This window comes from Bubalus kerabau, chromosome 10 (genome assembly GCF_029407905.1).
Source record: "Bubalus kerabau isolate K-KA32 ecotype Philippines breed swamp buffalo chromosome 10, PCC_UOA_SB_1v2, whole genome shotgun sequence".
Lineage (NCBI taxonomy): Eukaryota > Metazoa > Chordata > Mammalia > Artiodactyla > Bovidae > Bubalus > Bubalus kerabau.
In genome coordinates, this window is record NC_073633.1 from 58,631,061 (window position 1) to 58,648,051 (window position 16,991).

The 16,991-nt window shown below is 36.0% G+C and overlaps 1 protein-coding gene across 11 annotated transcripts in view; it reads left to right on the forward strand.

Moving 5' to 3' along the window:
* ZNF280D (zinc finger protein 280D) overlaps positions 1-16,991 on the forward strand; it is a 158,888-nt gene that overhangs the window by 50,935 nt on the left and 90,962 nt on the right. For all 11 annotated transcript variants that reach the window (XR_008699347.1, XM_055537853.1, XM_055537850.1 and 8 more), the window contains 3 exons: positions 6,081-6,251; positions 6,388-6,497; positions 15,886-16,109. Coding sequence is in view for 10 of the 11 variants with exons in the window: in XM_055537853.1 (XP_055393828.1) it covers positions 6,081-6,251; positions 6,388-6,497; positions 15,886-16,109 (505 nt within the window). In the remaining variant the exon portion in view is untranslated. The remainder of the gene's footprint in view (positions 1-6,080; positions 6,252-6,387; positions 6,498-15,885; positions 16,110-16,991) is intronic.

The following is a 16,991-nucleotide window of genomic DNA, read 5'->3' on the forward strand; positions in this document are numbered from 1 at the left end:
CCAAGAGATGACTGTACATGTGGACATCACCAGATAGTCGGTACTGAAATCAGATTGATTATGTTCTTTGCAGCCAAAGATAGAGAAGCTGTGTACAGTCAGCAAAAACAAGACTTGGAGCTGACTGTGACTTAGGTCATGAGCTTCTTATTGCAAAGTTCAGGCTTAAATTGAAGAAAGTAGGGAAAACAACTAGGCCATTCAGGTTTTGGGGATTCCCAAGTAGCACTAGTGGTAAAGAACCTGCCTGCCAATGAAGGAGACATAGAGGCACAGGTTCGATCCCTGGGAAGACCTCTGGAGGAGGAAATGGCAGCCCACTCCACTATTCTTGCCTGGATCAACTCCCTTATGATTATACAGCAGAGGTGATGAATAGATTCAAGGGATTAGATCTGGTAGACAGTGCCTGAAGAACTATGGACGAAGGTTCATAGCATTGTACAGGTGGCAGTTTACCAAAACTGTCGCGAAGAGAAAGAAATGGAAGAAGGCAAAGTGGTTGTCTGAGGAGGCTTAACAGATATCTGAGGAAAGAAGAGAAGCGCAAGTTAAAGATATACTGCAGTGAATGCAGAGTTCCAGAAAATAGCAAGGAGAGACAAGAAGACCTTTTTCAATGAACAATGCCAAGAAAAAGAGGAAAACTATAGGGAGAGACCAGAGATCTCTCCAGGAAAATTGGAGATTATAAGGGAGCATTTCATGCAAGGATGGGCATGATAAAGGACAGAAACGGTCAGGACCTCACAGAAAGAGAAGTGATTAAGAAGAGGTGGCAATACCTACAGAAGTATACCAAAAAAGTCTTCATTACCTAGTTAACCATGGTATAGTTAACCATAGATCACTCACCTAGAGCTGAACATCCTGGAGTGTGAAGTCAAGTGGGCCTTCGGAAGCATTACCACAAACAAAGCTAGTGAAAATGATGGAAATCCAGCTCTACTATTTCAAGTCCTAAAAGATCACCCTATTAAAGTGCTGCACTCAATATGCCAGCGAATTTGAAAACTCAGCAGAGGCCACAGGACTGGAAAAGTTTAGTTTTCATTCCAAGCCCAAAGATGGGCAGTGACAAAGAATGCTCAAACTGCTGTACAATTGTGCTCTTTTCACATGCTAACAAGGATATAGTCAAAAATCCTTCCAGCTAGATTTCGATAGTATGTGAACCAAGAACTTCCAGATGTGCAAGCTTAGGTTTCAAAGAGGCAGAAGAACCAGAGATCAAATTGCCAACATTGGGTGGATCATGGAGAAGGCAAGGGAGTTCCAGAAAAACAGCTACTTCTGTTTCATTGACTATGCAGAAGCCTTTGACTGTGTGGATTACAACAAACTATGGGGAATTCTTAAAGAGGTGGGAATGTGAGACCACCTTACCTGCCTTTGGAGAAATCTGTATGTGGGTCAAGAAGTAATACAACTGGACATGGAACAGCTGACTGATTGAAAATTGGGAAAGGAGTATGACAAGGCTGAGTATTGTCACCGTGCTTCTTTAACTTAAATGCAGAGTACATATGCAAAATGCCTGGCTGAATGAAGCACAAGTTGGAATCAAGTTTGCCAGGAGAAATATCAACTACGTCAGATATGCAGATGATAGCACTCTAGTGACAGAAAGTGAAAAGGAACTAAAGAGCCTCTTGCTAAGGGTGAAACAGGAGAGTGAAAAAGCTGGCTTGAAACTCAGCATGCAAAGAAACTAAGATCATGGTGTCCAATCCCATCACTTCATGGCAAATAGAAGGGGTAAAAGGAAGGGGTAAAAGGAAGCAGTGACAGGTTTTATTTTCTTGCGCTCTAAAATCACTGTGGACAGTGACTGCAGCCGTGAAATTAAGAGACGCTTGCTCCTTGAAAGCTATGACAAACCTAGACAGTATTAAAAAGCAGAAACATCACTTTGCCACCAAAGGTTTATATAGTCAAAGCTATGGTTTTTTCCTGTTCAGTTCAGTCACTCAATTGTGTCCGACTCTTTGTGACTCCATAGACTGCAGCACGCCATGGTTTTTCCTGTAGTCATGTATGAACGTGCGAGTTGGACCATATAGAAAGTTGAGCTCTGAGAACGCATGCTTTTGAATTGTGTTGGAGAAGCCTCTTGAGAGTCTCTTGTACCTTAAGCAAACCAGTCAATCCTAAAGGAAATCAGCCCTGAATATTATTGGAAGGACTGATGCTGAAGCTGAAGGTCCAATATCTTGGCCACCTAGTGCGAAGAGTGAGTCATTGGAAAAGACCTTGATGCTGGGAAAGATTGAAAGCAAAAGAGAATGGTGCAACAAAGAATGTGATGGTGAGATAGCATCACTGACTCAGTGGACATAAATTTGAGCAAACTGTGGGAGATAGTGGAGAACAGAGGAGTCTGGCATGCTACAGTCCTTGGGGTTGCAAAGAGTCAGACACAATTTAGTGACTATAAAAAACAAAGTTCTTCATTAACTTAAATAATGTAGTGTGTTATGAAACAGTTTTATCTAATTGAAAATTCTTTGTACAGGGAATTATGCTTTGTATACTAGTATTTTGATATATTTCAAATATTTAAAATAGTGATTTGAATACAGATTTGGGGGAATTTTTGGCTTATTCACTAATAAACAAGCGTGGAAAATTTAGGAAACGTTTCCCCATTTTTATAGTAATATCAGTACCTAAAATGTCTTTCCATTTATATAATATTTAGTTGATGTTCATTTCTTTGGGTGTTTCACCTACATATTTTTAGAAATCTAGTTACTAAAATAGGTAATAACCAGAAGAAACAAGGAGAAAAATTATTGTCTTAAGTCTGGTTTCACGAAACACATGGACTTGTATATATAGAAAAACCTGAGTTCTTGAAAGGACTTGGGACTAAGTAAGAACAATGACTCCTGCTCTACTAGTGTTTTAAAACCGCAGAGCGACTTAAAGCTGTAGTGTTAAGCAGCTATTAAGAGTTTTGTAGTCTGTAGCATGTCTTTACACTTCAGTTTTCTCAGATTATTGAAATGGAAATGTTATTTTTCTTATTTAATGCATTGATTCTCCAGACCTGCAATCAGCTACTTATAGATACAATTTTAATTCTTGCTCTCTTTTACTTAGGACTTTCTGAAAACCAAGTAAGATAAATAAAATGTGAAATGCTTTGTAAGCTTTAAAGGGCTCTACAACAAATATTTGTTATGAATAGTAACAGGTGTATGTTCTCTAGCATGATTAATGATCAAGGTCAAGAGATCATGGATGTTTGGAAAGAACTGAGTTTGAGTTTGATTTTGAATGAGAATAGAATTTTCACTGGCAGAGATAGAGCTATTGAGTGTAGGAAATAATGATAGCCAAAGATAGTAGAGATAAGTTCAAGGGTCAGAATTTAAAACTCTCAAATTCAGAGTAATTTTGTTTCTTGTGTTAAAAAAATTCTTATCATAAAACAGTCTGTTTGTACTATCTAGCTGTTACATAATCAGAATTTTAATCCAAAATATCCCTATTCATTAACTTTTCAAGTAGCCTAAGCGTCTCACAAGAATGCTACTCTGATTATACAAAAGCTTTCCCAGGTACTTATAATAGCCATCAGTAATCACATGCTTTCAAGATAGAAAAAAAAAATCATTTTTATGTTATCTCAAAGGATGAAACAGAGGAGCTAGGTACTGTAATACCCTTGTTTCCTGGGCATATTTTCCCTTATTGAAAAAGCAGACAGATGAATCTGTTAGAATAATTTTTGCCCTCTAAAGTATGTTAAGATATAAAATATCTTATTAGTAATGACAATGGAGAAGGCAATGGCACCCCACTCCAGTACTTTTGCCTAGAAAATCCAATGGACGGAGGAGCTGGTAGGCTGCAGTCCATGGGGTCGCTAGAGTCGGACACGACTGAGCGACTTCACTTTCACTTTTCACTTTCATGCGTTGGAGAAGGAAATGGCAACCCACTCCAGTGTTCTTGCCTGGAGAATCCCAGGGACGGGGGAGCCTGGTAGGCTACCGTCTATGGGGTCGCACAGAGTCGGACATGACTGAAGCGACTTAGCAGCAGCAGTAATGACAAGATACTATCCTTTATTATTGAATGCTTTCTGTGTGCCAGATGTTGTGTTGGTTGCTCTTAAAAGTTAAGATATGAAAGGTTTTTTTAGTAATGATAATAGCTTGCATTTATTATTAAATGCCTTCTTTATACTAAATACTGTGTTGCATGCTTTATTTTTAAATGCACTATAAAGCACTGGGTAAAATAAGGTGTTATAACTCTTACTTTACAAAAGAAGAAACGGAGGCTCAGAGAAGTTAATTAAATTAGCCAAGAATACATAACTTATCAGTGACAGGGCTTTGATTTGAACTTAACCTGTCTGATTTGAAAGCCTGGAGTATTTTTTGCTTCTACTTTCAGTGTACAGTTGTGAGAGCATTAAAATATTATGTGCAGTTTTAAAATCCTTGTTACCAAGTACAGTGTGTTTTATTTTCAAAAAGAATTTTTACTCAGCCTACATATAGCCTATTTCCATTTCTCTTGCTAATCCTCTAAGGCTACAGTCCTTTAGGCTTTAAGGTTATAGTTTTCAAAATAAAACTTCACTTAGGAATGAAATCCTTATAAAAACAAAGTTTTATTCAAAAGTCTAATAAATAGCGTATAAAATCACAGCTTCTCTGTCAAACACACCCAGTATATTCCCTAAGGAAGAGCCCTTTAGGCTCTGGGGAAGCTAAATTTAAAACCCTTGTATAATCCTAACTCTATTATGAGCCCTTTCACATGAATGTGTGAGGTTTTATCATTCAAGATTAGCCATTTCAACTTTGTGTGTAAGAATAAATGGACAATATAACCTAAAGCCATGAATTGTTTAGTTACTCAGTCATGTCCGACTCTTTGCGACCCCATGGACTGTAGCATGGCAGGCTTCCCTGTCTTTCACCATCTCCCAGAACATGCTCAAACTCATGTCCATTGAGTCAGTGATGCCAGCCAGTCATCTCCTTCTCTGTCGTCCCCTTCTTCTCCTGCCTTCAATCTTTCCCAGCATCAGTCTTTTTCAATGAGTCAGTTCTTTGCATCCGGTGGCCAAAGTATTGAAGCTTCAGCTGCAACATCAGTCCTTCTAATGAATATTTAGGATTGATTTCCTTTAGGATTGACTGGTTTGATCTCCTAGCAGTCCAAGGGACTCTCAAGAGTTTTCTCCAGCACCACAGTTCAAAAGCATCAGTTCTTTGTTGTTCATCCTTCTTTATGGTCCAACTCTCACATCCATACATGACTACTGGAAAAACCATAGCTTTGACCAGATGGACCTTTGTCAGCAGAGTAATACTGTCTCTGCTTATTAATATGCTGTCTAGGTTTGTCATAGCTTTTCCTCCAAGAAGCAAGCATCTTTTAATTCACAGCTGCAGTCACCATCTGCAGTGATTTTGGAGCCCAAGAAAAAAAAGTCTGTCATTGTTTCCACTGTTTCCCCCTCTATTTGCCATGAAGTGATGGGATCAGGTGCCAGGATCTTCATTTTTGAATGTTGAGTTTTTTGAAAGCCATGAGTAGACCACCTCTTTGTTAAGTGGACAAAACTAACTTTTCATTAGACATTTTAAGTTGTTAAAAGCTTCTAAAGTGTCTCTCTAAAATTTTTTTTTAAAACAAACTTATTTACTTAAGCATCTAAGGTTAATTTATTTGTGGGAACTTAGTTTGGCATATGCTTTGTGTTTTATGTTTTTTTTTTTGCTTGACATATTTTGCTCTGCCTTCTTTCATAGTCGTTATTTATATATTTATTTGAAGCCATATTTATTATTTTCCCACATTGAAAGGTATTTTATGAACTATTTGAGTGTATATTGTATATAATAGATATTTTGTAGTTTCTTTTTATCCCCTAACTTTAGATCACATCAATTTTTGCCATTATTTATTGTTACTTGTATGATATGTTGATTATATTACTTTTAATTTGACTCCAAAGTATTTTTTAATTTAGCTCCAAAGTATTTTTACTTAGTTGTAAGCAATATTCTGAAGACTTTAAAAATATTTTTCCACTATTTAAATCATTGTAGGTATGAATGAAAGTTCATTTTTATCAAAACGTCCTTCTACTTCTGAAGTAAACAGTGTTAACCCAAAAAAGTCTAAACCCAGTGAAGGTGTTTCTGGAACAAATTCCTCAGCTGTATTTTCTTCAGTTAAATCTCTTTCAGTGACATCTCCCCAGGCTATGCCATCAAAAGGTAAATATGAAATGTGGCATATATAAAGAAATTATAGTATTTATATATGAATTATAGAAATTGTAGTACAAATGATTAATAGTGGTTATTGAAGGTTAAAAAGTGATGAATCATATATATTTTGAATTTATTTTAGGTTCAAATACTTCATCAAATCAGTCTAAAAACGGAACACCTTTTCCAAGAGCCTGTCCAAAGTGCAATATTCATTTCAATCTTTTGGATCCTTTGAAAAATCACATGAAGGTAAAATTTTTCAGAATTTAATTTGAAAAAGGTTTGTAAATCCTTAAAAATACTGATTGATTTGTAGTAAATAATGATTTGTTCAGCTCTTAAGATAAATATTCTTTTAATATTTTCATATAAGGTAGAAGTTCATATTCATAATCATTGTTTTCATGTAAGATGAAGATCCCCTGGAGGAAGGCATGGCAACCCACTCCAGTATTCTTGCCTGAAGAATCCCTATGAACAGAGGTGCCTGGCGGGCTATAGACCATCAGGTTGCAAAGTGTTGGATGTGACCGAGTGACTAAGCACAGCACAGGAAAAGATTTAAAAATGTCTTCTGAGTCATCAAATTTTAAAAACCAAGTTCATATATATTATGCCTACTTATCATATTCTAATTTTAAATGAAAATAATGCATTATTCAAAATATCTTATTTACTACCTTACACATAGTTGAAACTTCTTAAAAATAGGCATTTTATAATGTGTTTAATGTTTCGTATAATGGCTTCCCAGGTGTAGCATATTATATATATTGTACCTGGTGAGACTGGCAATTATTTTCCAAAATGTAGCTTTACTTCCAAAACATATTATACCCTTGTTTGTGATTACTCATATTAGAAGTAATCACAACTTCATATAATATTCTATAATAAAACACTATACAATATTTTTTAAAAAGGATGCAATCTCTTGAATGGGAAGATATCTCTAAGACATATTATTGAATTGAGTTGAATGTATATGAATAATTTATGATATATTTATGTCATAAAAAATCTTACAGAATAATCACTAAATCTTGCTCAGGGAAGTATAAAATTATGAAGACTTTTTATGTTCTAGATTGTGTATTTTATACACAAACAATAATTTGTAATAGTAGTTTCCATTTTGAAAAAATAAGTTTTTTAGATTATTTGTAGATGATTTTATTTTGCTTTTTTAATAGATAAATAGATGACTATGCCTCAGAAATATTGTTTTCTTTCAATGAAAAATACCTAAAACATAATTCAAATATGCTATAATAATAAGAACCATATACTTATTTGAGACCATGGAGAGACTACTAAGCTTTAAAAACATCATTTAATCCTTAGAAAATTCTTCTTCTTTTTTTTTTTTTAGAAACTAAACATATACTTTATCTTCTTTGGCTGCTCTTTGTTGCTGTGCATGGGCTTTCTCTAGTTGTGGAGAGTAGGGTGGGGGTTACTCTCTAGTTGCAATGTGCAGACTTTTCATTGCAGTGGCTTCTTGTTGCAGAGCACAGGCTCCAGGTGTGCAGGCTTCAGTGGTTGGAGCTCACAGGCTCAGTTGTTGTGGCTCGTGGGTCCTAGAGTGCAGGCTCAGTGGTTATTGTTTATGGGCTTAAGTTGCTGCATGCCATGTGGAATCTTCCTGGACCAGGGATTGAACCCATGTCCCCTACAATGTCAGGTGGATTCTTATCCACTGCACCACCAGGAAACTAGAAAATTCTTTGAGATAGACATTTTTATCATTGTTTTAGACCCAGTTAGTTGGTGTAACTGATGTTCAAAACTTTAAGGGTAAGCTCAAGTTCTCAAATACTTTTTACCACCTTTTGACAAATGTATGGGCTATTTAACTTGAAGACAGATATATTAGTTCTTTTTTAGGGTATGGAATTAGATATTTATCAACCAGATCTAGATTACTAATTACATTATTTAGATTTCTATGTCTTCACTTAGTTTTTGTCTACTTGCTCTGTCATGGATTGAGAAATAACATCTCAATCCACATCTTTCAGTACCAATATTTTCTTTGGTATATTGCAATTCTTTTCTAAGATTGTTGATACTGTTTGTGATACAGATGAATCTCTTTTATAACTATACTGTGAATGTATCCTTTAGGATTTTTATAAAGTGTCCTTTTTTGTCTTAAAGTTTGACACGTTTTAGACTCACAACCTTTGTTTTCTTCTGGTTTCTATTTGCCTAATGTATTCTTTGTTTATCCTTTTATTGATATTTTCAACCCTTCTGAGTTGCTTTGTTTTAAGCATGCCTCTTGCTTTAAGTAGAGAGTTGTAATCCTTAGTAATCCTACATGAAAATCTTTTGTTTCCAGTAGTTGATTTAAATTTCCTTATTTTCATCAATGTGATAGGTTTCTTTGATCTTGGTTCTGTCACAATTTTTTTTAACTAAGTTGAATTATCTTTCTTTCTTTCACTCTGTGGTTGCTTTATATGTATGTAGTTTGGATTTTTAGAGAAGTTGTATGTTTGTTTTCATGTTTATCCTCATCCTTCAAGTTTGAATGTTATATGATTCCAGTAGTCTTCTATTCTTATGGCCATTCTCTCCTGTTAAAATTGATTAAAGTAGCTTTAAATTTCCTATTCTTAACCCCATTCATACTTTTTCCTCTGCTACCTGTATTAGTCAATATTATCATTCTGAATGTAGTATTTCTTTGTACTATTAAAAATGCTCATACCTATACGTCTTTATTTGGTAATTCTAAATTATATTCCTTGATGTGCTGCTACCATGTGGAAGCAATCTGTGAACTTGCTTGACCTCATATTTATTGTCCTTTTACTTCCTTTCAGTTTTTATTTGTTGGTTATATCATTTTTCCATTGTCAAGGACATATACCATTTTCAGTATTCTTAACCTTATTTTTGTATTTGTTTTAATCCTTTTCCACAGTAAATAGATTCTGTGTTCATCACCAGTCTTTTTGTCATGGTTCCTTTGGGGATCACTTGTTTGATTAAAGTTCATCTAGTAATTTCTTCAAAAAGAGCCTGGAACAGTATTCTTTGAGTTCTTTCATGTTCAAGACATTTGACTATAGTCCTCTAAAACTTTAAATCTTAGCCTGGTTCTCATTTCTGAATTTTGCGTTCTGTCTTTTGTATATTTTCTAGACTTTGCTTTCCTCTCAGTTGCTAAATCCCCCAACCTTCTTCAGTGCACCTTTTTCATTTTTGGTTGTTGTTGGTTTGTCATTCAGCTTTTTTTAATAGGAGTATGAAACATTGTTTAAAAGATACTTTGAATGAGATTTATATGTTTATTTTAAAAATCTGGTCCTACCTTAGTTTTCTGTAGAAAAAAAAGAAAATGGAATAACAGCAAGCAGTTGATCATCAATTATGGATTTATGAGTATTTAGGGTAATAAACTTTTATAGATGTACTAAATTAGACATTTCTGAAGAATATGAATCTTGCAGCATATTTTACCATAGATTACGTAGATTCTTTTGTAGATTTCAGAATAGCCTCAATTCTCAAATATGACTCAGAATAACTCTTCAATCTGAAAGCCAAATTTTTGAGTATAAAGATTATCCACAATTGTAATTAGAGACACTATTCTTTTCTGTAATTTTTTGCATTATAATTTTCCTGATGTTTGAGATCCATCCCCACAGTAAAACCACAGATAAGCTGAGAAGTTTTGTCTATCAAAATGATGTTACAGATGTACATCATTTGTAGTAAGACACATATTTTAAATCATTTTTCTAATAGTGCTGGTGAGTTTACTCTGATTGATCTTTTTCTCCATTTTTCCTTAAAGTCAAACCCAATGCTTTTAGACAGAACTTAGCTTTCTAAAGTTCTTTTAACAGTCCAAGTTTCCTCAGTTTGAACTCTTAAATATTATATGTGTCTTAAGAAGAATCTATAAATATAGGTAGCAAAACCTTTCTCATTTCCCTCTTTTTATTGTGGTTTCATTTCAACTGTGTCTTTCAGAGTATAAACCACAGAGGATCATATTGTATTAGAGAACTAATGTACTTATCCTAGTTTAGCTTATGGGTGCAACCTTAACTCCAGAAACAAATTATATCATTTTTGGTCAGTTCATTTTATTTAGTATTTTTTTCTCCTCTCTTTTAGAGGATCTTTTTAAGATTTTTTTGGTGTGCCTTTTTTTTTTTTTTCCCCCTTTAAAGGTTTCAGAATTGACAAGTGAGCAAAATAAGTGCAATCAAAGGAAATGTTATAGGTCTGTCATATCAAAAGCCCAGTTTCTCATGTGACATACAAAGTTTCACCAATAATGTAGCATTTCAATATGGCAGGAGAGGAAGATGTTGTTATTTTTATAAATGGAATAGAGTTGTGTTTAGATTGTCAAACTTTCTTATGATGTGACTAACTTACTAAATAACATGTTTAGGAAGAGTTTAGGAGAAGGCAATGGCACCCCACTCCAGTATTCTTGCTTGGAAAATCCCATGGATGGAGGAGCCTGGTGGGCTGCAGTCCATGGGGTCGCTGAAGAGTTGGACATGACTGAGAGACTTCACTTTCACTTTTCACTTTCATGCATTGGAGAAGGAAATGGCAACCCACTCCAGTGTTCTTGCCTGGAGAATCCCAGGGATGGGGTAGCCTGGTGGGCTGCCATCTATGGGGTTGCACAGAGTCGGACACGACTGAAGCGACTTAGCAGCAGCAGCAGCAGGAAGAGTTTTAAGTCAATGGTTTGCATTGTAAAATAATTACATAGTTGTTTTTGTTGCTCAGTCACCCAGTTGTGTCTGACTCTTTGTGACTCCATAGTTTGTAGCATGCCAGCCTCTTTGTCCCTCACCATGTCCCAGAGTTTGCCTAGGTTTGTGTCCATTGCATTAGTGATGCTATCCAGCCATCTCATCCTCTGATTCCTGTTTCTCCTTCTGCCCTCAATCTTTCCCAGCTGAACTGTGGTGCTGAATAAGACTCTTCAGAGTCCCTTGGACTGCAAGGAAATCAAACCAGTCAAACCTAAAGGAAACCAGTCTTGAATATTCATTAGGAGGACTGATGCTGAAGCTGAAGCTCCAATACTTTGGCCACCTGATGTGAAAAACTGGCTCATTGGAAAAGACCCTGATGGTAGGAAAGATTGAAGGCAGGAGGAGAAAGGGACAACAGAGTATGAGATGATTGAATGATATCACCAACTCGATGGACATGAGTTTGAGCAAGCTCCGGGAGTTGGTGATGGACAGGGAAGCCTGGTGCTGCAGTCCATGGGTGGCAAAGAGTCAGACATGACTGAGTGACTGAACTGAACTGATGAATATGCAGTGGAGGTAACAAATATTCAAGGGATAAGAACTTGTGAACAGTATGCCTGAAGAACAATGGAAGGAGGTCCACAATACTGTACAAGAGGCAGTGAACAAAACCACCCCAAAGAAAAAGAAAAGCAAGAAGACAAAGTGGTTATCTGAGGAGGCCTAACAAATAGCTAAAGAAAGAAGTGAAAAGCAAGGGAGAAAGGGAAAGGAATATCCAACTAAATGCAGATTTCCAAAGAACAGCACAGAGAGACAAGAAGGTCTTCTTCAATGAACAGAGTATAAAACTAGAAGAAAACAACAGAAGGGGCAAGATTGGAGATCTCTTCAGGAAAACTGGAGACATCAAGGGAACACTGTGCCCAAAGATGGGCACAATAAAGGACATAAATGGTAAAGACCTAGTAGATGCTGAAGAGATCAAGAAGAGAAGGAAAGAATACCCAACAGAACTGTATAAAAAAGATCCAGATGAACCAAATGACTGCAATGGTGTGGTCAGCAACCCAGAGCCAGACATTCTGGAGAATGAAGTCAAGTGGGGCTTAGGAAGCACTGCTGTTAATAAAGCTAGTGGATGTGACCAAATTCCAGTAGAACTATTTAAAACCCTAAAGGATGATGCCATCAAGGTGTTGCATTCAATATGTCAGCAAATCTGGAAGACCAAGCAGTGTCCACAGGACTGGAAAAGGTCAATCCTCATCTCAATTCCCAAGAAGGATACTACTAAAGAATGTGATAACCATCAGACAATTGCACTCATCTCCCATGCTAGTAAGGTCATGCTTAAAATCTTGCATGCTAGGCTTCAGCATATGTGAACCAAGAACTTCCAGATGTCCAAGCTGGGTTTAGAAAAGAAAGAGTAACCAGAGATCAAATTGCCAATATTTGCTGGATCATAGACAAAGCTAGGGAATTCCATAAAAACATCTACTCTGTTTCATTGGCTAGGCCAAAGCCTTTGACTGTGTGGATCACTAACAAACTATGGAAAGCTCTTAAGAGAGGTGGGAATACCAGACCATCTTACCTGTCTCCTGAGAAACCTGTATGCAGGTCAAGAAGCAACAGTTAAACCCTGTATGAAACAACTGATTGGTTCAAGACTGAAAAAGGAGTACAACAGGGCTGTCTGCTGTCACCCTGTTTGTTTAATCTATTTGCTGTGCACATCATGAAAAATGTCAGGCTGGATGAGTTACAAGCTGGAATCAAGACAGGTGGGAGAAACATCAACAACCTCAGATATGTGGATGATACCACTTAATGGCAGAAAGTGAAGAGGAACTAAAGAGCCTCTTGATGAGGATGAAGGAATAGAGTGAGAGCTGGCTTAAAACTAAATATTAAAGAAACAAAAGATCATGGCATCCGGCCCCATTACTTCATGGCAAATAGAAGTGGAAAAGGTGGAAGTAGTGACAGATTTCCTCTTCTTGGTCTCTAAATCACTGCAGATGGTGAATGCAGCCATGAGATCAGAAGACGTCTGCTTCTTGGCAGGAAAGCTATGACAAACCTAGACAGTATGTTGAAAAGCAGAGACATTACTCTCTAACAAATATCTGTATAGTCAAGGCTATGATCTTCCCAGTGATCACATACAGTTGCGAGAGAGGGATCATAAAGAAAGCAGAGTGCCAAAGAATTGATACTTTCAAACTGTGGTGCTGGGCAATACTCTTGAGAGTCCCTTGGAGAGCAAGGGATTCAAACAAATCAATCTTAAGGGAAATCAACCCTGAAAACTCATTACAAGAACTGATGCTGAAGTTGAAACTCCAGTATTTTGGTCATCTGATATGAACAGTTGACTCATTGGAAAAGTCCCTGAATGGGACTTTCTTTGGGGTGGTTTTGTTCACTGCCTCTTGTACAGTATTGTGGACCTCCTTCCATTGTTCTTCAGGCATACTGTTCACAAGTTCTTATCCCTTGAATATTTGTTACCTCCACTGCATATTCATCAGTTCAGTTCAGTCACTCAGTCATGTCTGACTCTTTGCCACCCATGGACTGCAGCACCAGGCTTCCCTGTCCATCACCAACTCCCGGAGCTTGCTCAAACTCATGTCCATCGAGTTGGTGATATCATTCAATCATCTCATACTCTGTTGTCCCTTTCTCCTCCTGCCTTCAATCTTTCCTACCATCAGGGTCTTTTCCAATGAGCCAGTTTTTCACATCAGGTGGCCAAAGTATTGGAGCTTCAGCTTCAGCATCAGTCCTCCTAATGAATATTCAAGACTGGTTTCCTTTAGGTTTGACTGGTTTGATTTCCTTGCAGTCCAAGGGACTCTGAAGAGTCTTATTCAGCACCACAGTTCAAAAGCATCAATATTCATATTCAGAGGGGATTTAATTTAAGTCATACCTGACTGGCCTAGTGGTTTCCCAAGCTTTCTTTAGTTTAAGCCTGAATTTTGCTATGAGAAACTGATGATCTGAGCCACAGTCAGCTCCAGGTCTTATTTTTGCTGACTGTATACAGTTTGTATAATTTGGCTACAAAGAATGTAATAGATTTGATTTCAGTATTGGCTATTTGCTGATGTCTATGTGTAAAGTCATTTCTTGCCTTTGCCCTGCTTCATTTTGTTCTCCAAGGCTAAACTTGCCTGTTACTCCAAGTATCTTTTGACTTCCTAATTTTGCATGCCAGTCCCCAGTGATGAGTAGAACTTCTTTTTTTGGTATTAGTTCTAGGAGGTCTTCTAGGTCTTCATAGAACTGATCAACTTTTTTGGCATTGGTGATAGGAGCATAGACTTGGATTACTGTGGTGTTGAATAACTTGCCTTGGAAATGAACTGAGATCATTCTGTCATTTTTGAGGTTGCACCCAAGTACTGCATTTCAGACTCCATTATTGATTATGAGGGCTACTTCATTTCTTCTAAGGGATTCTTGCCCATAGTAGTAGGTATAATGGTCATCTGAATTAAATTCTCCTATTCCCATCCATTTTGGTTCACTGATTCAAAAGATGTCAGTGTTGATTCTTACCATCTCTTGCTTGACCACGTTCAGTTTACCTTGATTCGTGGAGCTAACATTCCAGGTTCCTATGCAATACTGTTCTTTGTAGTGTCAAATTTTACTTTAACCACCAGACGTCCACAACTGAGCATCATTTCCACTTTGGCCCACTCACTTCATTCTCTCTGGAGCTATTAGTAGTTCTCCTCGACTCTTCCCCAGTAGCATATGGGACACCTTCAGACCTGGAGGACTCATCTTTTGGTGTCATATCTTTTGTCCTTTTATACAGTTCATGAAGTTCTCATGGCACGTATACTGGAGTGGATCCCTCTTCCAGTGGATCACGTTTTGCCAGAACTCTCCACTATGACCCGTCTGTCTTGGGTGGCTCTACATGTCATGGATCATAGCTTCATCAAGTTATGCAAGCCTATTTGCCATGACAAGGCAGTGATCCATGAAGGGGGAATTACCTAGGTGGCCTGTTGAGGAATATAGATTTCTGGGCCCTACCTCTAGACATTGTGGTTTATTGGTCTGAATTGGACTCAGCATTTTGACAAGCATTTCTGGTTTTTCTAATGCAAGTCTTCCCTGGATTGCCCTCTTTGTAAAACTGCCTTAGAGAAATTCTAAAACTGAAAATTATGTAGAATAAATTATCTTGTTGAAAGAAAAAGGTTCATATGTGAAAGTATTCTACCTTAGAACTAGTTTATATGACACCTTGATTTTACTCACTAGAAACTAAAGTTCCCCTTCAAATATATGAGCATTCTAGATTTCAAGATGTAATTGCTGAAGCTTTCAAGATGTAACCGATGCTTCTTTATTTTGTCCCTTATATATTTTCTAGCACCGTGAGTCTTGGGAATGGCAGATTAACTGTACTCAGTGTCCAGTTCCAACCAGATATTACAAAATATAGTATATCACTTGATAATTAAGCATATACATTGTGGCATGTAAAACTGCGTTTCCTTTCTATACTCTTTATGACATGGATATGAATAATTGTTTATTTAATTTAAATATTATTAGATATTTACATATGAAAAGGTACATTATAAGGAAAAAACTATTAGATCAATATCCAAGTCCTGCTTTTAAGATTTTTCTTTTCTTTCTTTAAAAATTTTTTTAAATTTATTGATCATAGGTATTTATTGTTTGAATTTTTTAGAGTATGTATATGCAGGGTAAACTTTTGGCAAAAATTTTTCCAGGTATATTACCAAGCACAGTTTTACATGATCTTACCTTAGTTGTAAACAAAGAACCGTAGTTTGGTTTCTATTTTTTAAAGTGATAAATAAGGTTTCTGCTTTTTTCTCTTGCAGTACTGTTGTCCAGACATGATAAATAACGTTTTGGGGCTGGCTAAAACAGAAATTTCAAGTACAGCAAATAAAAATAAAACTATTGATTCAGAAAAAGGAAAACTGATTATGTTAGTTAATGACTTTTATTATGGGAAACATGAAGGAGATGTCCAGGAAGAACAGAAGACTTACACAACCTTTAAATGTTTCAGTTGCTTGAAAATTCTTAAAAATAATATTAGGTATGTAAGCATTTATTTTTATTTCTATTTGAAAATTGGAATGCTACAGGTTGTATCTTTATCTTGCATTTTTAATATTATTCTAGATAAGTAATTTTAACACTTTGAGCTAAGCACAAAGGCAAATTCTTTTGTTGAAAAGCTTTTGTTCTTTCTTAGGTATTAGACTTGACTCTTAGATCCAGTTAGGTGCGTTTCTTTAAAATAGCTTAAAAAGGACCAACTATATTTCAAAAAAAATTAATTTATTTTCCCTGTATTATCAGTGATCTAGGAATTTTCATGAGATAATTTTCCTAGTTAGCTGCCTTTGAATTTTCCTTTTTTCATATCACAAGAAGAACTACTTACTGATATTTTGTCCAATTTGACTTCTTATATACTCATGCTCAAATATTGCAATTTATAATTTTTAGAACATTTATCTTATAGTGATCTTGGGAGAAGTACCAGTTCTAGGAAATATGACTGCTTTGATTTTAAATTTAAGCCCTTTAAGAATTAGAGATTTAATTTCAGTGGAATTTTGAAATTTGTACTCATATATGCTTTACATTTTAGGAATTTATGCTTTGTAATCTTTGAATTACATGGGATATTAGTAACTGTCATCCCATAAATAAATAAGTTAGTTACAAGATTAAAAAGACATATTGATTGATATTTTTCATTGGTTACACAGATTGACATTTATATTTGGTAAGGCTTTTAACATCATTTTATTATAAAAATTTTCAGCATTCAGCAAATTTAAAAATATTTTATAATGGATACAACTGTATACTTATCATCTTGATTCTACTGTTAATATTTAACTGTACTTGTTTTATTGTGTATCTAGTCATCCTTCATTCAAACTATTTGGGGTTTTTTTATATGTTT